The 25,173-nt window shown below is 40.7% G+C and overlaps 1 protein-coding gene and 1 long non-coding RNA gene across 4 annotated transcripts in view; both read left to right on the top strand.

Moving 5' to 3' along the window:
* Positions 1 to 19,203, top strand: part of rorc (RAR-related orphan receptor C) — a 35,869-nt gene extending 16,666 nt beyond the window's left edge. Inside the window, exons 2-12 of one of the 3 annotated variants that reach the window (XM_080427606.1) lie at positions 5,799 to 5,884; positions 5,986 to 6,127; positions 9,046 to 9,182; positions 10,161 to 10,410; positions 11,040 to 11,141; positions 13,229 to 13,350; positions 13,997 to 14,129; positions 15,747 to 15,854; positions 15,974 to 16,084; positions 16,603 to 16,712; positions 18,327 to 19,203. In XM_080427606.1, the coding sequence (XP_080283732.1) occupies positions 5,799 to 5,884; positions 5,986 to 6,127; positions 9,046 to 9,182; positions 10,161 to 10,410; positions 11,040 to 11,141; positions 13,229 to 13,350; positions 13,997 to 14,129; positions 15,747 to 15,854; positions 15,974 to 16,084; positions 16,603 to 16,712; positions 18,327 to 18,500 (1,475 nt within the window). In that variant the 3' untranslated portion in view covers positions 18,501 to 19,203. The remainder of the gene's footprint in view (positions 1 to 5,798; positions 5,885 to 5,985; positions 6,128 to 9,045; positions 9,183 to 10,160; positions 10,411 to 11,039; positions 11,142 to 13,228; positions 13,351 to 13,996; positions 14,130 to 15,746; positions 15,855 to 15,973; positions 16,085 to 16,602; positions 16,713 to 18,326) is intronic. The other 2 variants (XM_080427608.1, XM_080427607.1) reach the window with 2 other exon arrangements.
* The window catches only part of LOC308084818, a 244,260-nt gene that overhangs the window by 182,454 nt on the left and 36,633 nt on the right, over positions 1 to 25,173 (top strand). The gene's annotated exons all lie outside the window — the stretch shown is intronic.

Consider the following 25,173-nt stretch of genomic DNA (forward strand, 5'->3'; position numbering starts at 1 on the left):
AGTCGATTAAACAAGACTAAAACTAAAACATTTCTGATGACTAAAATATGACTAAAACTACATGGAACTTTATTCAAAAGACTATGACTAAAACTAAATAAAAATGTGCTGTCAAAATCAACATTGCACTAATCTCACTTAGGTCTTTTAAATATTACTGACTGATTTGAGGGCAGACTCCATTAGACAGGGCACATGTTTCCCTGACCAAGGGACTTATTGTAAGCTACTACTGTGCTACGTTCTGCCTTATGTTCCTGTTGCACTTTTAACCAATTAAGACCTGAGGCCGATTCTACAAATGCCTTCTAAATCAATAGTTCTCAAACGTTTTTGTGCCAAGGAACCCCACCAAAATGATGTGTATTTGGCCGTGGACCCCCCATCCGAAAATGTTTTGTTCCAGGGACCTCCATAGCAGAGACGTTTTGTGTTATTATTATAATTTAACACTTTTTCAAAAATGTTAGCTTGTATATCTGCTATTTTTGAGAACCACTGTTCTAAACCACTGTTCTAAATCCTAACAGTTTTCTGAAACACTTATGTTGCTATATACTGACTGTATATAGCTAAAATCTAAAATGATACAGATGCTTTAAATGGTGGTTTTATGTAAATGTTTCGTTTATTTTTCGTTGTAAATTCTGTATTGCTGCTACTCTGAACAGAGCTCCCTCGAAAAGAGATCTAGTATCTCAACGGGACTGATACAAGAAAAACAATTAGTGCATGATAGTAACACAAAGTATAATTATGCAGTGTATTGAGAGTGACTTTCAGGTATTTGACCGAGTGCCCTCTTTAAGAGTATGCTAATCTATGTGGCGCTGAGACACTGACACACTGACACACACACGCACAAGCACGTGCACACGCACGCAGGCACGCACGCACACACACACACACACACACACACACACACACACACACACACACACACACACACACACTGACACAGTGACAGACACACACGCCAGTGTGACACACTTCCATGGGAATACGTTCTACAGATTGTAACACACACACACACACACACACACACACACACACACACACACGCGCACACGCACACACACACACACACACACACACACACACACACACACACACACACACACACACACACACACAACACACACACACACACACACACACACACACACACACACACACACACACACACACACACACACACACACACACACAGGCGTTATGGTACTCGCACACGTAACAATCAAGTCAACAGTGTGTGTTATTAGGATTACAGCAGAGAACATGACATAATTGTACAAGGCATTACATTACAGTACTTTACTGTAAAGTACAGTACTGTACAACATAAATACTATTCTTCCTGAATGCATTAGAGCAGGGGTCTTCAACCAAAGGCCCCTTAGCTGAGAGAGAGATGAGGCAGGGACCCCCTCTACATATTGGATTCATGAGACACGTTGTGAGCTTGCACCCCAGGGATGCTAGGGTTCAAGTGGTTCATGTAAAAAGAATAATCACAAAGATTTTGCGGTCCCCCTGCAGTAACTCTGAGGACCCCCTAGAGGTCCCAGACCCTCTGTTGAAGACCCCTGCATTAGAATATGGCACTGTGTGTGATTAGCTGTGTGTGCTCATTTGTTAATTAAGACTTATTAATGCCACTGGACCAAATACTGTATGTGAAATGTACCTTTATTGTTGTAGAAAACTTAATATAGCACAGTCAAATTGGAACTTAAGCGTTGTAGTTCTCCATTGTATAGTCATGATAGCCCACCTCTATGTTTTCATTAGCAACAAAATGTCTAATTGTTTCATATATAACTGCAACAATACACAAGAAGCCATGACATATCGTTATCATCCCGTGGCCTCTTGTGTATTATTGCTTAACCCCTTTACAAGCTGGCCACCCTATTGTGGGCATGTTGTTATTTAGTTTTTTCAAAATTCTTTCCAAATTTCTCAAAATTCTTTCCAAACTTCTCAAAATTCTTTCCAAATTTCTCAAATTCTTTTCAAGAATATCGAAAATATATAACACGATTTTTGCTATTCATCCCACAAGGAAGAATAAATTAGGGCTTTAGTGGTTAATGTATGAAAGCATGAGAGGGATAGAGATAAGATGTTTGTGTGTTGGGTTGGCTGGGGGTTGGGGTGGTGGGGGTGGGGGGGTCATTCCGGGCAGTGGTAAGTGACAGGGTGTATTACTGGCAGATGTGTCCTTTGTGAGGCAGACAGAGAGAGCAGCGCGCTGCCACCAACACCGACATGAAAGAGGCCTGAGTCACAGCGAAACGCAAGTCGCTGAAACCACTTGAAAAGACACTGAGGTTGACACCTTCTCTTTCTCTCCGCTCAACTCCATTTGCAAAATATTCCACGTTTTCTCTCCCCCCCCTGAAAGTCTGCTGTTTGATGTGTTATTATTTTATTTGAGCTCAAACGGCAGTTTCACAGGAAAATACCTGCTTGCTTTGATGGTGTGACTCTGGTCAAAGTGTGCTTGAAGGAGGGTTTTGTGCAGGGAAAGTCCAGTGTATTAACCATATGCAAACAGTTGGTTCATTTTCTCACGGTTGGAGCGTGGTTACAATTTAGAATTTGGGCGTTTTTGGCAGACGCTCGCATCCCAGACTGACTTACACAAGTGGAGTTGGCGTGAACATGAAACGGTTTGACAAACAATGGCGGGGTAAAGGCTTATGGGATTGGAGTGCTATTAACAAGTTCAAATTAAAAAATGCAATCGTTTACATTGTTCCATTCAGTGTAGCTCAGTGGTTCTCAAACCTTTTAATTTCAAGGATCCCCCCATAACTCTGAGAGTGTACAAATTTGTACCCTCTCAGAGTTACACACCTGGTAAAGGGCCATTTGGTTCCATTTGTACACTCTCAGGCCTCGTACACACATTTAAAGCACTTCACGCATGCTTTTCGCATGCCTCGTGGGGGGGGGTTCAATTCATTCCCTATTAGTCCATGAGCCAGAGCCCCAAATTTGAGCAATGATTACCGAAAGAGTGGGCAAAACCAAACCTATATTAAATTGTTCATAGGGTCAATATAAGTAAATAAATATATGATAACCTTTCCACAGGAGTAGCTTTTTCATAGTTATCACACATTTTGTTATTTTCCCAAGTACATGACAGGTGAAAAAAACATTTAAAAAATAGTTATCATAATGAAACTTCCCCAGTTGATTACTTACATGGCGACAATGATTTATTTATACACATATTTAAATATGCAAATTAGGCATTATATAGGAAAACATGCCCTTATTTGGGCATGCCCTAATGTCTGGCTCATGGACTATGTGGAAGTCACGTGGTTTTGATGCGCTTACTTGTCGCATGGCTTCACGGCTTCACCCCTCCTCCCCATGCAACAAGTCAGCGCATCAAAACCACGTGACTTCCATAGGGAATGAATTGAAACGGCTTCACCCCCACCCCCCCCCCCCCCACGAGGCATGCGAAAAGCATGCGTGAAGTGCTTTAAATGTGTGTAGGAGGCCTCAGAGTTACACACCCGTAAGGGGCCATTTTGGAACCCCCTCAAGGAACCATGAGGGTCCCTGGACCACACTTTGAGACCCACTGGTGTAGCAGAGTGTTTCCAGTGAGCCAACATGCACAATATCAGCACAGCCTGACTCTGTTTGCCCAGAATGGAACAGAGCCTTCATTAGTATCATTGGTAACACCTGTGAAGGAAGTATGAGAGAGGCCCGATTTATTTACAATATGGCTGCTGTCCATAGAGCCTATAGATGGGTTTCCGCGCGACGTCATCACAGAGCAGAGTGCGCGATCTGCGCATGCGCGGGGGAGAACGAACCGGAAGCGCCATTCACTCTCTCGTTATTTTCGGGATTTAGATAGGCATAATGCTGCTATTATAGGCATAATAGGCATAATGCTGCTATTATATACAAACAGATCCAACTTTCGACAAATCATTTTTATTGAGTAAAGAAGATATTACAAACTGCATCATTTAATCTACTTTCATTAAACCTGGTGAAGACCATTTATTTTCTGAATGTACAGTGGCCAGAGATGCTGCGGGTAATAGCGCCCTCTACAGGCTCATCCCGCCACTGCGCGCGCATCATCCTCTATGTTTACAAACAGGAAACCCATCTATTGGTCCTGTCGTCGATCCTGGTGAGGCTGAGGTGTTAAAGGATCCTTCACCCCCAAAAGTACTCAGTTTTTCCCTATCAATTACTCACACCGTGAAGCCTTGAATTCATGGAGAGACCCCTGGGGGTACTAAAAGTACAAAAGTATTGGATCAAAATGTACCTAAAGCACCAAAAGTAAAAGTACTAAAATGTTTGAAAATAGCAGATCTACAAGCTCACAACGCGTCGCGACGCGTTGTTAGCTTGTAGATCGGCTATTTTCAAATAGCCTATGTATAAAATATGGCTAAAGTGGTAAATATATGTTTTAAAATGTAATAATGTATATCTGCAAAGTAACTAGTAACTAAAGTTTTCAAATAATTGTAGTGGAGTAGAAGTAAAGGTACTGAAATTTTGAAATACTCCAGTAAAGTAAAAGTACCCCAAAAGTGTACTTAAGTACGTACTTGAGTAAATGTACTAAGTTACTTTACACCTCTGGTCTCCTGATAACCTAACATTATGTGTCATATTGTTACAGCCAACATCCACTCAATGCTGCCTCCTTCTGGCTAAAGATGTTTTATTAGTCCTATATTTTTGCCAAAACTAAATAAATGATAAATGGTGCATTAGATAGCGTCTTTATCCAAATCAATTACAATGCAGTACATTCGCCCATTCACACACCGATTGTGGAGGAAACAACCTGCTCATCAGGAGTGTTTTGCTCCAGGACACTTCCAACAGCAACTCAGGGGGAGCCCGGGAATCAAACCAGGAACTCACCGGAATGTTCATCTTGCTGTTGAGACATAGTTTTGGATATCTTCCTTTTATATTATCGTTGCTGTCAGGTAGAAACCAGCTATCTCCATTTTTCAACTTTTACGTGCTATAGATGGGTTTCCGCGCGACGTCATCACAGAGCAGAGTGCGCAATCTGCGCATGCGGGTGGTAGAACGAACCGGAAGCGCCATTCACTCTGTTGTTATTTTCGGGATTTAGATAGGCATAATGCTGCTATTTTAGGCATAATAGGCATAATGCTGCTATTATATACAAACAGATCCAACTTCCGACAAATCATTTTTATTGAGTAAGGAAGATATTACAAACTGCATCATTTAATCTACTTTCATTAAACCCGGTGAAGACCATTTCTTTTATGAGTGTACATTTGACTAGAGCTGCTGCGGGTAATAGCGCCCTCTACTGCTCAACCCTCCACTGCGCGCGCATCATCCTCTCATGTTTACAAACAGGAAACCCATCTATTGAACACCCTTTACGTCTGTGTGTGGGTTTTACAAATATTGAACCAATGACAATTATTTAAAAAACGCTTCTGACTAAACCTCCTAACTCCATTGGATCCTCAAACTGTCGGACAAACCACCTAACTCCAACTTCTGGAGTTAGGTGGTTTGTCCCCCATTGAATAGAATGACGAAGTAGCCGGTTTCTGCCCGACAGCAGATATATTTATATTATTGTGCTGTGGTGTGTATGGTTGTGATTTAACGTGTGTGTGTGTGTGTGTGTGTGTGTGTGTGTGTGTGTGTGTGTGTGTGTGTGTGTGTGTGTGTGTGTGTGTGTGTGTGTGCGTGTGCGTGTGCGTGTGCGTGTGTGTGTGTGTGTGTGCGTGTGTGTTCAGCTCAGATTGAAGTGATCCCATGTAAGATCTGTGGAGACAAGTCATCTGGAGTCCACTATGGAGTTATCACCTGTGAGGGCTGCAAGGTGAGACACACACACACACATTTTGGCCATTTGAAAATAGCAGATCTACAAGCTTGTAGATCGGCTATTTTCACATCCACATCCATACTGTGTTGTTTCAGGGGTTCTTCCGTCGCAGTCAGCTGCCCAGCGTGTCGTACTCCTGCTCCAGACAGAGCAACTGTCAGATCGACCGCGCCTCCCGCAACCGATGCCAGCACTGCCGGCTGCAGAAGTGCCTTGCTCAAGGGATGAGCCGCGATGGTGAGAGCACACAGGCTTCATATCGTTGCTGTCGGGCACAAAACCTCTTTTCGTAAATTAAGGCCCTACTTGATCACGCTACAGTTTACTTTCACAACAGACCAACTTAGTTTTTGTTTATAGTCATTCAGTATTTGCTGCGTCTGTCAAACTGCCTGCATAGTGAAAACATTTATGAAGTTTTATATACCTCATCACTTGAACTATACTAGGGGCGGCAGTGGCTCAGGGGTAGAGTGGCCGGTAGAGCGGCCTGATGGTAACCGCGAGGTTCACAGTTCAATCCCGGGCTCCCCCAGAGTTAGTGTAGAAGTGGCCGCAAGACGTTGAACATCTAATTGCTCTCGATGAGCAGGTTGGTGCCTTGCATGGTTTCTTCCACCATCTGTGTGTGAATGTAAAGCGCTTTGGATAAATGCACCATTTACCATTATATTCATTTCAGAGAATGTTTTGAGTAGGGTGTAATAAGTGAGCTTGACTATCATAGCGATCGATTCACTATATGAAAGTGATCGATTCACTATCAAAGCAGTACTAGTGATCGATTCACTATATGAAAGTGATTGATTCACTATCATATCGACTGATTGCACGATCAAAGCAATTAAAGTGATCGATTAACGGGATTAATTCACCATCAAAGCAATCGGTTCACTATCATATATATATAATCGCCCTGTGCTCTCCTTTTTCTCTATGAAGAAAAGTACAAGTACAGTTGACACAAACGCATTCCGCAACGCTGCCTGTCTGTTGTTTAATCTGCGAAATCCGCGCATTACGTGCAGATCTCATCCTCTGGACTGCAAAGCCATAGCTGGTCATGTAGGAAGGTGTGCGATAGGATCGCGCTTGCCATAGTCTCCAAAGTAATAATAATAATAAGAGAAAGTTCACTTTTGGTTATTTAACACATTGACTGCCTAGAACGAGTTAACTCGTTTTTACTCGTTTTTAAAATCCATCACTTGATTGCCTAGATCGAGTTAACTCGTTTTTAAGGAAAAAAATAATAATAATATTTTTTTAATTTTTTAATTTGACCCAAAGACCAAGGAGATATGATTAGTCGAAGATCTAGACTCCTATCCACTTCCTTGTTAACTTAAAACTTTAAAATTTTGTATCTCAGCTCCTGAGTACTTTTTCTTTTTCAATGAAAAATCTCTGGCAATAAACTGCAAAAAATCTGAAATAACTCAGGCAATCAAAAGAGTCTCCTTATTTTATGTATTAATTTATTGGCCCTACATGGGAGAAAAGTTAACTTTAGAGCTTTGGTTAGAATTTAAAAAGACTGTAGAGCAGTTTGTGTGTAGACTCACCTTTTTATTTTTATTTATTTATGATTTGTGGGTCCAGCACTGTGTGTAAAAAAGAACTGTGGGGACGTGCATCTCCTGCCTTTGTTCATATTTAAAATAAAAATTATATTTTCCAATGCAAGATCAGTGTGGTTATCTGCTCTACATTGTAATATCAAAAATAGCAGAGCAACAAGCTCAATGTGTCGCATTGCACTGCATTTTCAGCTTGTAGCTTGGCTATTTTTGCTACTTTTGTGTGACACTGTGTGACAATAGGGCATTCATTTATGATGAAAAAGCATTAAAAGTTGCAATATGGGATACAGGGTTTCTTCCTAACAGCAAAGATATGTAGTAGAGATGCGCGGATGGCCTCTCATGGTCATCCGAATCAGCATGTACAAATTAATTATCCACCCGTTATCCAACCGCAATAATTATTTTATCCAATTTAAATATCCGCACCAACCGTTTCTCCCGTATGTCAAAATATTATTATTTTCTGGTATTCCCCGTTAGTTTTAGTAGGCTATTAGTTGTGCGATGCGATCACAAAATGCATTGATTTAGCCTATGGAATGTCAGTGCGTCTTTTTTCTTTTTTTCAAACCGGTGCTGCGCTGACAGACTCTGTACGGCATCCAACATGCGGCATCCAACGGTTGGATGCCGCATGTATGTAGGTTGGATTCCAACCTACAGAGCGCACTGCTCTGCTGTATACTGCTTGGTGTGGATATGTTACGGCCATGGTTGAACCCCTGTGGATTGATCTGCGATGTGTTTTTGTTGGCTGTTTTTGTCGAGTTTATATACCGTCACCTATTCCAAATAGCGGGCCACTTCCGTCTAAAGGTACGCTTGCTTTCACATTGCAGCGTACCGTACCCGAAAACGCATGATCCGGATCCGAAACTGCCTCCGGAGGTGGTTTCAGGAACGGAACGGTGATCCGTTTCGGGGGACAATACGCAACATTCACACTAGCGCAACACCTGCCAAGCGGTCTGGAGTGCGCACCCGGGACCCGAGTGTGAAACGGCTCTTAGTATGAACTTCTGACACAACTCCTTTTCAGGAGTTTGTACAAAAATGTATTTATTTCACTGATAGTTAGTTATACTTCATATTTAATACAAATTATTTCTTAACCCTTAAATTAAATGTAGTATTTCAGTGGACTTAATATCAGTGTTTTATTTGATGGCCTTACTGTCCTTGCATTTGGCCTTTGTGCCCTCAAAACATTTACAAGGCCAAAGGCCAAGTGGCCTTGCCCCTAAAAAAGATGAAATTCCAGGCCTGCTAGTAACTAAAGTTTTCAAATAATTATAGTGGATTAAAAGTACAACACTTGCCTCTGAGATGTAGTGGAGTAGAAGTAAAAGTACAGAAAATTGGAAATACTCCAGTAAAAGTAAAAAGAAATACCTCAAAAGTGTACTTAAGTACAGTACTCGCAGGTACTTCCATGTACTGTTATGTACTGTCATGTACTATTCTCATGTCTTTCTAAATAAACTACATCAATCAATCAATCAAACATGTATTTAGTTACTTTACACCACTGTAAATGACCCTGTGCTCCCTCCCTCCCTCCCTCCTCAGCGGTGAAGTTTGGCAGGATGTCAAAGCGTCAGAGGGACTCTCTGTTTGCAGAGGTGGCTCGTCACCGCCAGCAACAGCAGCAGCAACAACAGCAACAGGACCAGCGTCACGTGCAGTGTGACCTCCTACGTCCCAAGGTTACAATAGTTTATTTGTATTGGTTTTAATTTGTGTATTTTTATATATATTTGTTTAATATTTTTAATTTCAGTTTAGTTTTAATTCGTTTTTATCGCCGGTTTGCTATTTGGCTTTGTTTTTATTTTGTGAAAAGGCTTAGTTTTAGTTGACTTTTTATTAGTGCTAGTGTTTTAGTTTTTATTGTAATACGGGGGCAAGATTCAAAGAGCTCAGAAGTTTTTGAAAATACCAGATCCACAAGCTCACAATGTGTCGCATCGCAACTCGTTGTGAGCTAGCTTGTAGATCTGCTATTTTCACTATTTTCGGAGACAGATAATGCCTATTGACAAAGTAAGGACATTTTCTCTATGATTTTAGTTAGCTTGAGTTCGTTTTTATTTGTATTTAATTTAACTAAAATGTTTTGTCAATTCGAGTTTTTGTCATTTTGTTAGTTTTATTTAACTATAATCAGTGGTGTAAAATAACTAAGTACATTTACTCAAGTACTGTACTTAAGTACAATTTTTAGGAACTTTTACTTTACTGGAGTATTTCCAATTTTCAATACTTTTACCTCTACCCCACTACATCTCAGAGGCAAATATTTTACTTTTACTCCAGTGCAATTATTTGAAAACTTTTGTTATTAATTACTTTGTAGATTTTGATTCTACAAAGATTTTTACAAAACAAACATTAACCACTTCAGCCCCATATATATTTCAGCCATTTGAAAATAGCCGATCTACAATGCGACGCATTGTGAGCTTGTAGATCGGCTATTTTCAAATGATTTTTTAAAAACATTTTGAACTCGTGAAATGGGACATTCTGCACAATGAGTACTTTTACTTTTGGTACTTTAAGTATATTTTGATACCAATATTTTTGCACTTTTACTCAAGAACATTTTGAATTCTGGATTTTTACTTCTGCATTGCAGTATCGATACTTTTACTGAAGACTATAATAACCCTTCTCCATCCCAGATGCAACGCCACAACGCCGGCCCTCCTCTGCTGCAGCCCGTGCCCGGCTCTGCCTACCCCTTCAGCGGGGAGGCCTGTGCCGAGCTGCTGCCCTACCCCGCCGAGGTGCACTCCTACCTGCTGTACTCCCCAGGAGAGTCCCAGACTTCGGGCGTGGCCTACCACCATCACCACCACCGCAGTGCCAGCCTGTCACCTGTCACCAGGACCCAGGGCAGAGGGGACAGCGATGGCCACTCTGACGGGAGAGGTGAGGTGGACACACACACTGGAACACACACACACACACACACACACACACACACACACACACACACACACACACACACACACACATACACATACACATACACATACACATACACATACACATACACACACACACACACACACACACACACACACACACACACACACACACACACACACACACACACACGCGCGCGCGCGCACACACGCTACATCTCAGAGGCAATTATTGTACATTTACTCCACTACAATTATTTTAAAACTTTAGTTACTAGTTACTTCGCAGATTTTGATTATTATTACAAAACTTGCATTACCCACTTCAGCCCTATATATATATATTTCAGCCATTTGAAAATAGCCGATCTACAAGCTCACAATGCATCGCGATGCGATTTGTATACATTTTGAACTTGTGAAATGGGACATTCTGCACAATGAGTACTTTCTACTTTTGGTAATTTAAGTACATTTTGATACCAATACTTTTGTACTTTCACTCAAGTACATTTTGAATACCTTACTTTTACTAACAGAGTATTTCTACATTGCAGTATTAATACTTTTTCCACCACTGTGAATGACACATTGTCATTGTCATCGTATAAATGTCCCTCCCTCGTGTTTTAGGCTATGATTCCAGACAGGCGTCTCCTGACCTGATGGGGATTCGACCCTACGACCACCTGGATGAGCTGTATGCTCCGTATCCCCACTCTCTGAGGAACATAGGTGACATGTTTAATTACAGATACAACTCATTTATACTCCATTGCAAGACAGAGTCACTTGTCGGAAAGAACAGATTTTTTCAAGCTCACAAAATCTGTTCCTTTCAGTAAGTTACACCAATGACCAGTGGTGGAAATAGTACTCAAATGTTTTACTTAAGTAAAAGTATCAATGCAATGTAGAAGTACTCTGTTACAAGTAGAAGTCCGGAATCAAAAATGTACTTGAGTAAAAGTACCAAAGTATTGGTATCAAAATGTAGTTAAAGTACCAAAAGTAAAAGTACTAAAATGTTTGAAAATAGCAGATCTACAAGCTCACAACGTGTGAGCTTGTAGATCGGCTATTTTCAAATAGCCCAGGTATAAAATAGGGCTATAGTGGTTAATGTATGTTTTATAATTTAATCATTTATATATGCAAAGTAACTAGTAACTAAAGTTTTCAAATAATTGTAGTGGAGTAAAAGTACAATATTTGCCTCTGATGTAGTGGAGTAGAAGTAAAAGTATACACGAATCCACGGAGCGCTGCCCTGCGCGCAACCATTGCAGTCAGCTGCAGTCACTGACTGCTCACGTTACTCTTTTACCTGCTTTTTACTAACTTTTACTAACACTAACTTTACAAAGATGTACAGAAAATCGGGACAAACCACCTACGTCAGGTGCCAGTAGGCTAGTTTATGGCTGCTCTGCTAACGCAAACAGACGGACAGAACCGCAGCGGCAGCTGACTGACACTGCAGTAATGATTGCGCCACCTACAGGGCAGCACAGGGCAGTGGATTTGTGTATAGACAATTGGAAATACTCTTAGTTGTACTTAGTTACTTTACACCACTGCCAACGAGACCAAAGGGTAGACTTCATATCTCAATGTCTGCATACAAAGAGCAAAGCTTGCTTTGGGAGCTGAAGAGGCAACACCGGAACGTAGACAGTACATTTCCATCACCGATCAAATAAAAAAAAAGACCTGAATTGGGTTTACCTCCCTATTTTGACTTCATAATAACTCAGAAATGTATCATGTTTAGGGGAGGTGTTAGGGAGGTGTTCTTTCTCGAGGTCGGCTGTACTTTTGATTACAGCTTAGAGGAAGCCTTCCTCACCAAAGTGCTAAAATATCACCATCTCACAGCTATAGGTTACAGATGTAAACTAGTTTTTTATGTTTGGTAGCCTAGGGCACGTGCACACGTTGGTTGTGAGGGGCCTTCAAATGGCCGGCCTCTCCAAAAGGAGGGCCAAACAGTTAGCAAGGTACTGCTCAGTATCAGCTATTATAGGAAGCCGCTCAATTAGGAGGAGGCGTTGTCTCCTATTACCCATGATTGTTGTCTGCTGTTTTTGACAATTATGCCAACATTATTGTATGTGCAACCCGATCTCATACAACACAGTGAAATAGCACGGATTGACATTCCGTACATAGACGACTAGAAAACCCCAAAAGCTGTGCATAGGAGCCGCAAATCCCCTCCATTGACTTTGTTACGTTCTGGACCATGTCGGAGGCGGCGGCGCGCAGTCTCAAGCGAACTGGAGCCATGAGAGGCACCACCGAACGAGCGACGTTCGCTTGAGCCTACTCAGCGCCGTCCGAGTTATGTACCGATAGGCACAGAATGGTAAATCATGTTGTGGGGACTGCTCTGTACCGATAGGCACAGAATGGTAAATCATGTTGTGGGGACTGCTCTGCTTCCGGGTTGCAACCCCTGTTATTTCACCGTGGGATTCGAGGTTCCTATGCACAGCTTTTCGGGTTTTCTAGTCGTCTATTAACGGAATTCTCAATCCGTTCTATTTCACCGTGTTGTGTGAGATGAGATCAGGCTGGTATATATGTAACAATGTTGTGCCTTTATATGCACTTTGTAACTGGCTGTTTTCCCATTATTTGACTGCACTGGCAGTGTTTATGTCCTTTGTACAAAGCATTCTTGTACTTCTGTTTATGTGGACATATTTCAAATGTGTGTGCGTGTGTGTGTGTGTGTGCGCGTGTGCGTGTGCGTGTGCGTGTGTGTGTGTGTGTGTGTGTTGTGTGTATGTGTGTGTGTGTGCATAATGCATGTATAGATGAGTTGTGTGCTAGTGTGGTGCGTGCTCACAGAGACACCAGTAAGTACAGGGCTGAGGAGCTGCAGGCTCTGAGATGGAAAGTGTTCAGCCACGAGGAGATCCAACAATACCACAACAAGGTATGATCCAGGACTCATATAGTTAACCACTTAAACCTGTGTAGTCTTGGAGGACTGGACTGTGGCCACCAAAAATAGCCGATCTACAAGCTCACAATGGCTCGCAAAGCGACGCATTGTGAGCTTGTAGATCGGCTATTTTTTGCTAATGTCTCCCCCCCCCCCCCCCCCCCACCATGAATATGGACGCTGGGGTTCAAGTGGTTACTAAAACGTACAAAATAACAAACTAGAATTGGAAAGACGTGTTAGTTAACTCACATCAAAATAAAGATGAGGCAGTACAAACAAATGAACTAACTGAAACTGTATTTTGGGCGTTTACAAAACAGACTAAAATGAACAAACATTATCTGTTTTAGTCTTTGGTTCCGAATGGACAAATGGAACAAAATGGACCATTTGTGAAATTTTTGTGAGCTTGAAGTATAAATTGATTTGTAAATAAAGATACATTTAATTGGTTTAAATTGTTAACCAATCAACCCTAATCTGTATTTTCTCCTGTCTTCCACTCCATCTCTTTTTACGTCAATGGCCCCGCCTCCCTCCCTCCCCCCTCCCTCGCTGTCTGTCTGTCCGTCGTCTGTCTATCTGTCTGTCTCTCTCTCTGTCTCTCTCTGTCTCTCTCTCTCTCTCATATCAGTCAGTAGATGAGATGTGGGCGTTGTGTTCGGTGCGTCTCACCGACGCCGTCCAGTACGTGGTGGAGTTCGCCAAACACATCCCAGGGTTCCGTCTGCTCAGCCAGAACGACCAGATCGCTCTCCTCAAGACCGGTGAGCTCACCTCGTTTAGACTACAACCTGGTTACAATACCTGTCCCCTGGGGATCTGCTTAATGTTTTCTCACTCAACAGTAAACAAACCAACACAGGGGCGCCGGAAGGGTGGGGGCCTCGGGTCCACAGCCCCCTTGCTCAACTGATGAGCCCCCTCACATCGGGGCCCAATTAAATTTCCATGACTATAGCGCGAAGCAGCTCTCTGAAGGTTCAAAGATGTGCCCGCGAGAGAGCCGCACGCAACGCGCCTAACCCTAACCCTAAACAAATAATTGGTCTATACACTTACACTGTATGTTGGTTACCAACATACAGTGTAAGTGTATAGACCAATTATTTGTTTACCAACATTGAGACTGGATGCACAGGTGATTGTTTCATTCAATCAATTCCCAAACTGTTGTTTTGGGGTGCGCTGGTTTCAGCACACCCCAACCCCCTCTTGTGTGTTGGCTAGTGCTGCGCGCCCTAGCGAGACCTTACAGAATGGGTTTCATTTGTAACCAGTATGACGCTTGCAACCAGTGTGACGTCGTCTGTTAAGGGGTCTATACGGGTATCTGCACATTTCTAAAGTGACAATTTAAGGACTTATAAGACCTTTTTAATACCTCTAAAATAAATAAATAAGACCATTACAGTCAAAAGTAATCAACACACTATATAATACAACAACAAACAAACATTGGCCTGCAATGCCTCAACTCCTACAATTCCAATAGATTTCCTAGAATGTCTGTGCATTTCATGTATTCCAAATACACAGCCATAGATCGGTCTCATCCGCGGCATAAAAGTGCTCTGTGCTGTGTGTGTACTCACCCAATAATTAATTCCTAAGACTTGGAGTCAGATATTGTCCTCTAGTTTCATATCTATTTGAAAGCTCTGCCAGAAAACGTGTGTTTAGTAAAATATCTCCACTTTTCCGCAAGCTTAACACGTATGACTTTCTGTCCGGGCGAGGGGCCCAGAATGAGTGCAGGACTGAACATAATCAAAACTTCCTTTGGAAATCACAAATGTATGGGGCACACAATTGACAGGTTGTGTGATTGATTACCCCACACCAATCGCAAGGCACCTGTCAATTGTGTTCCCCATACGTTTGTGCTTCTCAAACATAGACTGTTCCCAAAGGAGGTTATATGTTCAGTCCAGCAGTCATTTTAGTTCCGGCCTCGTCGCTGACAGAGAATGTTGTCCGTGTGAATCTCGTGGTAAAGTGGAGATATTTTACTAAACACACGTTTTCTGCCAGAACTTTCAAATGGACATGAAACTAGAGGACAATATCTGACTCCAAGTCTTAGGGATTCATTATTGGGTAGGTACTGTACACACGCAACACGAAGCACTTTTATGCCACGGAGATTACTTTGCTAACCGTGCGCGGATGAGACTGATCTATGGCTGTGTATTTGGAATACATGAAATGTATGTAAGATCACAGACAGGGCTACAATTCCAAGTGCTTGTCAGGGTGGGGGGGGTCCCCAGTTCAAATAGGATTATTTTGGGGGAGTTGCTGCCTGAAATAAACCACTCTACTAGAACGCATTGTTTTCATCCCCATTTAAACTTGTTTCCACTGTCTCCTGGTTGCATCAGGTTCTATGGAGGTGGTGCTGGTCAGGATGAGCCGGCTGTTTAACACAGAAAACAGCACTGTGTTCTTTGATGGGAAGTTCGCCGGAGCTGAACTCTTCAAGTCTCTGGGTGAGATATGTTTCCACTAATCCATTATACTCGTCCTTATGAGGGTTACCTTCACATTCTGTATGTTATCCACAGCCACCTCAAATGAGTCAGCACTCAAATGCTGCTTGACTTCACAGATTGTGGGGATCTGATCGCTGCAGTGTTTGACTTTGCTCATGGGATGTGTGCACTGAGGCTGACTGAACAGCAGGTGGCACTGTTCACCGCTCTGGTCCTGATCAACACAGGTAAGACAGTCCGTTTTCAAGAATAAATACAAACAATGGAAAGTAGCCCTTATAATACTTTAGTCCACAAGCCTTTTACTTCTACTCCACTACATCTCAGAAGCAAATATTATACTCCACTACAATTATTTGAAAACTTGAGTTACTAGTTACTTTGTAGATTTTGATTATTATCACAAAACATACATTAACCACTTCAGCCCTATATACATTTTGTCCATTCGAAAATAGCCGATCTACAAGCTCACAATGTGTCACTCACGATGCGACGCATTGTGAGCTTGTAGATCTGCTATTTTCAAAAGTTTTTTATACATTTTACACATTTGAAAACTGCATGAGAGTACTTTTTCCACCACTGGGTGGTTCCAAATGGGACTCTTACAGGTATGTAACTCTCAGAGTGTACAAATGGGTCCATTTGTACACTCTGAGAGTTATGGGGGTCCTTCAGTGGCTGTTTGAGAGCCACTGGTCCAATAGAAACAGGGGTGTTGTGTGGTTGTGTCTCCATGCAGATCGTCCATGTCTGGAGGACAGAGCCACGGTGCAGAGAGTACAGAGAGACCTGGAGCTGGGTCTGACCCACATCCTGCACACACACAACCAGGATGGACTGCTGCACAAGGTACACAACTATACAACAGCACAACACAACACAACACAACACTTCAATTCAATTCAATTCAATTCAATTCAATTCAATTCAATTCAATTCAATTCAATTCAATTCAATTCAATTCAATTCAATTCAATTTTATAAAAGTGTCAAATTACAACAAGTTGTCTCAAGACACCTTACATGTAGAGCAGAGACCCGACAGTCCCACCCTGAGCAAGACATTTTGCGACAGTGGCAACGAAAAACTCCCCCTTAACTGGAAGAAACATCAGGCAGACCCAGGCTCTAGGGTGGCGGCCTTCTGCCTCGACCGTGTCGGGGGGAAAGAAGAGAGAGAGGGAGAGACAGAGAGAGAGATACAAGTAGTAGCAATAACAATAGTGGCAAATATAATAGTGTAAGATAGTATATGATAATATAATATAGTACAACAATAATGTTTATACAGTATATAATGGTATAATATAAGAATGTTAAGATAATATACAGTATAGTGTAGTGTAATGTAACAACACAACTCAACACAGCACAACACAACACAACACAACACAACACAACACAACACAACACAACACAACACAACACAACACAACACAACACAACTAAACCACATCTTCACTTCACTTCACTTTGCAATTTTATTTGGGTCATCAGTTCAACCATGAAAACAATACACTCTATGTGCATAAAACATAGCAGTACTAGAACAAAACAACAACAACAACAATAGTAGGCCTACATTATATTATTATGACCAAAAAAGGTATAGACTTTTCTGGTCAGAGAGATAAGGAGTGTAAGTTCATCTGTTTTCAAGTTAAGTCGAACAAGGACAGCAGTCAGTCAGTTTGTTAGATCATAGTTGCTATGGCAAGACGATAACATTTACATCCAAACACAATATGTGGTTCATTCTTTTCATAAAGAATGACTCAGTTTGCAGCCACCATAATAGAAACACAGATGAGATCATAATTAATAATAAGGAAGTCTGAACCCAAGAACCTGTGGACTAGGCTGGTTATTTATAATTTGTTGTTCATTTATTTTTGTTTAATTTAAAAGTATTTGTTAATTTAAAAGTATTTGTTGACTATTTTTTTCTCCCCAATGTTTTGTCGTTATGCCAATGAATTCCTTTTAGATTTCTTTTGCTATTCAAAAATAGCAGATCTACAAGCTCATAGTGCGGCACCGAGTGCCGCGCTATGAGCTTTTAGATTTGCAATTTTTTGAAAAGTCGTTAACATTTGTGCAAATCTTTGCTTCTGGGGATTCTACAAATGTCTTCTAAATCCTAACAGTTTTTTGAAAAACATTCGCAAACATTTTTCATGTCAAGGACCCCCAAAATGATATGTATTTGGCCACGGACCCCCATCTCAATATATGTTGTTCCAGGGACCCCCTAGAGGCAAGGATTCGAGTTAAAATGTTTGCTCTAAAAGATTTGCAAAAAAAATCACGGTTTTCGAAAATAGCAGATCTGCAAGCTCGTAGGAGCTTGTAGATCTGCTATTTTTAAATAGCCAAAGAAATCTAAAAATGACACACAGATGCGTTCCCGGTCTTAATGGCTCAAATCAAATAATGTGTCTCTCTGTGTCTCTCTCTCCCCAGCTGCACCAGAGGATGGGCGTGCTGCGCTCCCTGTGCAGCCTCCACATGGAGGAGCTGAGGGGCTTCAGTCAGCGCTACCCTCTCACCGTGCACCGCCTGTTCCCCCCGCTCTACCGGGAGCTGTTCACCACCGACGCCGAGCTCACCCCCTCACCCCCAGGGGGCGCTCACTGACACCCCCCCCCCCCAATCACACCCTGCATACACAGTCATAGGCTCTATGCACGGCAGCCATATTGGAAAGAAATTGGGCCTTCTTCCTTACTTCCTTCACAGATGTTACCAATGACACTAATGAAGGCTCTGTTCATTCTGGTCAAACAGAGGTCAGGGTGCTGATATTGTGCATGTGTCAGTGGTGGAAAAAGTACTCAAATGTTTTACTTAAGTAAAAGAATCAATACTGCAATGTAGAAGTACTACAAAATTTACTTGAGTAAAAGTACAAAAGTATTGGTATCAAAATATACTTAAAGTACCAAAAGTAAAAGTACTAAAATGTTTGAAAATAGCAGATCTACAAGCTCACAACGCGTCGCAGCTTGTGGATCAGCTATTTTCAAATCGCCTACGTATAAAATAGGGTTAAAGAGGATAATGTATGTTTTATAATGTAATCATTTATATCTAAAAAGTAACTAGTAACTAAAGTTTTCAAATAATTGTAGTGGAGTAAAAGTAGGTACAATATTTGCCTCTGAGATGTAGTGGAGTAGAAGTAAAAGTATAGACAATTGGAAATACTCAAAATTGTACTTAAGTACGGTACTTGAGTAAATGTACTTAGTTACTTTACACCACTGTGCATGTTGGCTCACTGGAAACACTCTGCTACACCAGTGGGTCTCAAAGTGTGGTCCAGGGTCCAAAATGGCCCCCTACGGGTTTGTAACTCTGAGAGTGTTCAAATGGAACCAAATGGACCCGTAAGGGTCCACTTGGTTCCATTTGAACGCTCTCAGAGTTATGGTGGTCCTTGAAATTAAAACATTTGAGAACCACTGTGCTACACTAAATGGAACAGAGCCTTCATTAGTATCATTGGTAACACCTGTGAAGGAAGTAGCCTAAGGAAGAGGCCCAATTTCTTTCCAATATGGCTGCTGTGCATAGAGCCTATTCTGTACCTTTTTGAATGTCAAGGAGCACCATGTTTGATTTGCATTAGACCACAGACCCCCATTCGATACCGTTTTGACCCTAATCTATACCACTGGAAAATCCTCAGTGTTGATGACTGTTTATACTCTGAGAGTGTACACAATCATGGAACCATTTGGGTCCATTTGTACACTCTCAGAGTTAAATTAACACAGAGAGCTCTACTGTATAGAAGGCATACGTTTTATTAAATTAAGTATTGACAATTACTTGCTGAAAGCATATATATTTTTCTAATAATTATAAATGTGCATTTATAGTTTAGAAGTTGCTGTAGAACTCTTTTGTACTGGTATTTAAAAATATATTTTTTGTATTGCTTGGGGGTATTTGCCAATCACTTGCTGAATGGATATATTTTTCTAATAATGATAAAAATGCATTCGTAGTTTAGAATTTGCTTCAGAGCTCTTTGGTAGATGGAAATTCAGGTATTTCAATATTTTTGATCGTTTTTGGGTGGGCAGGGGGTTATTGCAAAGGGTCAGATACAGTATTTGATTGTTTGTCCTTGGGATTACTGTCTGAGGGTGTTTTTATGGCTTATTATGTCGTGGCAACCATTTTAAAAGTCCCCATCCTTGTATTTATGCTGTACATCAGTGATTCTCAGACAGGACCCCCCAAATTAATATGTAGGCCTATTGGTCCATGAAAAATATTTTGAGCCAGAGAACCCCTATACAAGATTCAGAGAGAATGATACCTGGGCACTTCAGTAGAGACATATGTACAGTATATATATTTATATTATATTATATTCGTTATTTTGAGTTTCGACTTGCGTCTTCCTCAGAGTCAAGCACAGAGAAACCTCTGTTTGAGGAAGACGAAAGCCCAGTGGTGGAAAAAGTACTCAAATGTTTTATTTAAGTAAAAGTATCAATACTGCAATGTAGAAATACTCTGTTAAAGTATGTAACAGTAAAAGTCCGGAATTCAAAATGTACTTGAGTAAAAGTATAAAGGTATTTGCATCAAAATGTACTTAAAGTACCAAAAGTAAAAGTACTCATTATACAAAATGTCCCATTTCAAATGTATTCAAATCTCAGAAAATTGCAGATCTACAAGCTCACAATGTATGTGTCGCATTGCAGTGCGCAGGTATCATTCTCTGCGATTCAAGTTGTCCCTGAAGAGCCCTTCTATCTTCAACTGGTTGAAGCGCGCTGGACTTCTCTTTGCACCTCCTGTACATGATTTGTGTTGTTCAAATGTTTCAGAAGGTATTCAAAATTATTTTCTGTTTAAAAAAATAATAGCAGATCTGCTGTTTACACATGGGATGTGTTCTTGGGTCGAGTGAAAGTTCTGCAGTATTAGTGAAAACAGTGTGTGTATTTTCTGTTTTTGTACTGTGCTGTTACATTACTGTGTATATGAAAAAACATTAAATATGGTTTGTGTCGAACAGTGATGATAGGCTAAAACATTGGACTATTAGGGCCATTGTAGGGCCAGCTATACCAGAATGCTGTTTATCCCTCAGGGTAGCTGTTTTCTTAAAGGTCGGGTAAGTGATATCTTTTTGTTAAAATAAGTGTTAAATGGCTCTATATTCTGATAGAAAATCACTGCTATGTTGTGTTTTTTGAGTAACAGGAGTCTCCCTGTATCTCCAGTTATTTATTTTTTTTAAAAGTTGGAAGTGATGACACAAAAAAAATGCAAAAAAATAGCAAACATAATTGGACCTGGAACACTATAAAACTGGAGCTGATACATGAATACTATCTGGATACTATTTGACCAAAAATATCACTTACCCTACCTTAAAAAAAATGTTTTTGCTAATGCATAATAGCTGCAGTTCTGTCCCAACTCTATGCCTGTTGTATCACAAAACAATAAAATAATGAACTAACACACTCGTAAAATGTCTCAAAATGACTTGTAAATGGGAGTTGTATTAAGTGTAGAAAAAAAAAATTTCTAGTAAAAACCAACTCAATTGCCACAGGTTTCTAGAAGTCCTAATGTAGCTACTTCTAGAAATATAGAAATTAGTCAACATGGTCCTCATCTGGAAACAACCACCCTGTGTAAGAGTACCTAAGAGTAAAATATTTTTGTTGCGATAACTCAGACATTGTAGCGACAACCAAAAAATATATGTATACACAATAACAAAGAAATTAAGGAATAATCGTAATCATAATTTTTGACGCTTGAAGGTGATGTTGCAAACAGCAACAAAAAGAAGTTGCTGTTTGTTTAAAACAAAATAAAATAAAAAAAATGCATCCACCATCGTATCTTGTGTTTTTCCACAAACATTGTGGAAAAACGATTTCTCTGGCAAGCAGGCTGGTAAACACAGTGACATGAGGAATCAGTTATTGCCAGTGTACAAACAGTGTTCTTGTCTAAATAAGTTGGATACATGATGTTTTTCCTCTGTCTTTGAACTGAAGCCACAGAGTAAAGGAGTTGCAGTGGTGTAAAGTAACTAAGTACATGTACTCAAGTACTGTACTTAAGTACAATTCTTTGGTATTTTTACTTTACTGGAATATTTCCATTTTTCATTACTTTTTCACTTCTACTCCACTACATCTCAGAGGCAAATATTGTACTTTTACTCCACTACAATTATTTGAAAACATTAGTTACTAATTACTTTGCAGATATACATTTTATTACATAAAAAAAACATACATTAACCATTTTAGCCCTATTTTATACCTAGGCTATTTGAACATAGCAGATCTACAATCTCACAACGCGTCGCATCGCGACTCGTTGTAATCTTGTAGATCTGCTATTTTCAAACATTTTAGTACTTTACATTTTAGTACATTTTAGTACATTTTGATACCAATATTTATGTACTTTTACTATTTTGAATTCCAGACTTTTACTTGTAACAGAGTGCTTCTCCATTGCAGTATTGATACTTTTACTTAAGTAAAACATTTGAGTACTTTTTTCCACCACTGAGGAAGTGTGAGGAAAGGTTTTGTCATCAGTCTAGTTTGGTTGTCATGTGTTCAATAATGTTTGTGTGCGTGGAGGTCCTCCAGTAAACTCCCTGATGCTATGAAAGCCAGTTAATGCCAGTAAACTCCCTGATGCTATGAAGGCCTGTTAATGTGTCAACAGAGTCACATAAAACGCACTGCTCACTCTAACCTATTCCTGGGGATGTGCGTCACACAACTCTCTGAAATATCATTACGTTGCTTGTGGCTGATATTTGAACCACTATACAGGCTACTATGACAAATAGCGAAAATAGCCGATCTACAAGCTCACAACATGCCTTTACTTTTCTGGGCATCATGCTTTGGGCACTAGTTGTGCACTATTGGTGGGCGACACGTTGTGAGCTTGTTGATGTGCTATTTTCAAACATTTTAGTACTTTTACTTTTGGTACTTTAAAAACATTTTTATACCAATGCTTTTGTACTTTTACTCAGGTAGATTTAGAATTCCGGATTTTTACTTGTAAGGGTGCGGTCACACGGCAATTTTGTTTTACCAATGCTTTTTGAAAAAAAAAAGATTTGAGTTACTTGCTGTCCGGCAGGAACCATAAGGATAAAGGATAATTCCTTTTAACAGGTCGTTCATGAAAGTCCTTGCGGTCTTGTTTCCAATGAGAACCTGTGAGCAATTGGGGTTAAGAGTCTTGCTCAGGGACAAATGTCATATCATCGGCACATATGCTGGGATAGCCTGGAATCGAACCTGGGGCAACCAGGGACAGCTGGTTCCCTAGGCAGGCTCACTAACCACTCAGCTATGGCCGCCCCTAAACCAGCTAACTCCATTTTCCGCTTTTGCATTTTTTTCCATAAATCAGTGCTATTGAACACCCTTTACGTCTGTGTGTTGGTAAAACAAATATTGAACCAATGAAAAGTATTAAAAAGTGCTTCTGACAAAACCAGCTAACTCCATTGGATCCTCAAACTTTCGGCTAAACCAGCGAACTCCAGCAAAGGGGGGTGGAGTTATCTGGTTTTGCTGACTCCAGGCTCCACCCCCTTTTGACCTCCAACCTCATTGTGAGCTTGGAGGTCCATTTAGCTGTTCTTATCAATGATGAACAAAACCTCCTAACTCTATGAACATTTTGGAGTTAGCTGGTTCCTGCCGGACAGCAGAGATATATTTGCTTTAAAAATATATATATTCAAAGATTTGCACACATTTTCACGATTTTTCAGAAATAGCAGATCTGCAAGCTCGTATGAGCTATGAGCTTGTAGATCTGCTATTTTTGAATAGCCCAAAGAAATCTAAAAATGTCACAGATATCCCAGTCTTAATGGGTTAAGGAGACATTGTAGGAACGTAGAATGAGACAGGCATGTCTGGACTGTATGACATGAAGAGAAGCCAGAGAATGTTACTCACCAAGTAGGCCTACTACATGATGCATCCATGACTCACACACAGTGGTGGAAAAAGTACTATTTATTTTTTACTTATGTAAAAATATCAATACCACAATGTAGAAACACTCTGTAACAACTCTGTAAAAGTCCTGTATTCAATATTTACTTGAGTAAAAGTACAAAAGTTTTGGCATCAAAATATTAGCCTGGTTCCAGACGAATCTGCCTTTGCAAAATCGCATCGCACTTTAGCCCTCGGCAGATTAGGTCTGGCCCCCCTCCATAGAGATCTAATTTCTCTCCCGCCGAGGTTGTGCGGGACCAACCAGGGCCCAGTATCCAAATGTGGGCGGGCTTATCACCTTATTTGGAGCAATGACGTACAAGGAAGCACTGCTCTGATTGGTTCGTATACAAGGAAGCACTGCTCTGATTGGTTTAGGTCTAACCAATAGAGTCCGTTTGGATCTTTTTGTAACCGCCCCTTGGAAAAAAATCTATCGTTGATAGGGACCAGACTAATATCCACGCAGTGTGTCGTGTGATATTGTCTGGCCACGCGAGGCTATCAAAATATAGTTAAAGGAGGAGTTCACCCAAAAAATTACTTATTTTCTATCAATAGACCGCCGAAGTCTGACGTCATTTACACATCCTTTGTTTGTCTACCTGGTTCGCAGTTTTCCACCCCCGTTCTGAATCCCATAGACGTATTTAATATCGCGTCAAATAAGAACTGTGTTCCAAAAATAAACAAATGACCACGGCGGGTTGATTCTTATGGATATGAAGCATCAACTGACGGTGAGAAAACGCTAATGTTACTTCCGCCAAATTAGTTACATTTTCGCCAGAAACAGACTGTATCAAATATAAGTGACTGACTATCATAAACTATACAGAACCTCCTCCCTGACAATAACGCCGACACGCGGTGTTTATTTTTGGACCACAATTCTTATATGAGACGATTCTAAGATGACCCAATGTTATTCTCCATAGAGAAATTACTTCCGCAAACCTGGGGATGAACGAGTGACGTCAGGACTTCGGTGCTCTATTGCACACCCTATGAAGCCTTGAATCCATGGATTATTTTTTGTTTTTGTAGCATTCCTAAGCTAATAATTTGATTCCCGTCTCCTACCGGCTAATGTATCCGGTAGGAGACACAAAGTAGATTATTTGTGTCTCCTACCGGAAATACACACGGTCATCAAATTATTGTCTTAGGAATGCCACAAAAACAAGAATATACTGTATCCATGAAATCAAGGCTTCATGAGGTGTGTAATTGATAGAAAATAAGTAATTTTTTGGGTGAACTCCTCCTTTAAA

This window comes from Gymnoscopelus braueri, assembly GCF_963280865.1.
Source record: "Gymnoscopelus braueri genome assembly, chromosome: 4".
NCBI lineage: Eukaryota > Metazoa > Chordata > Actinopteri > Myctophiformes > Myctophidae > Gymnoscopelus > Gymnoscopelus braueri.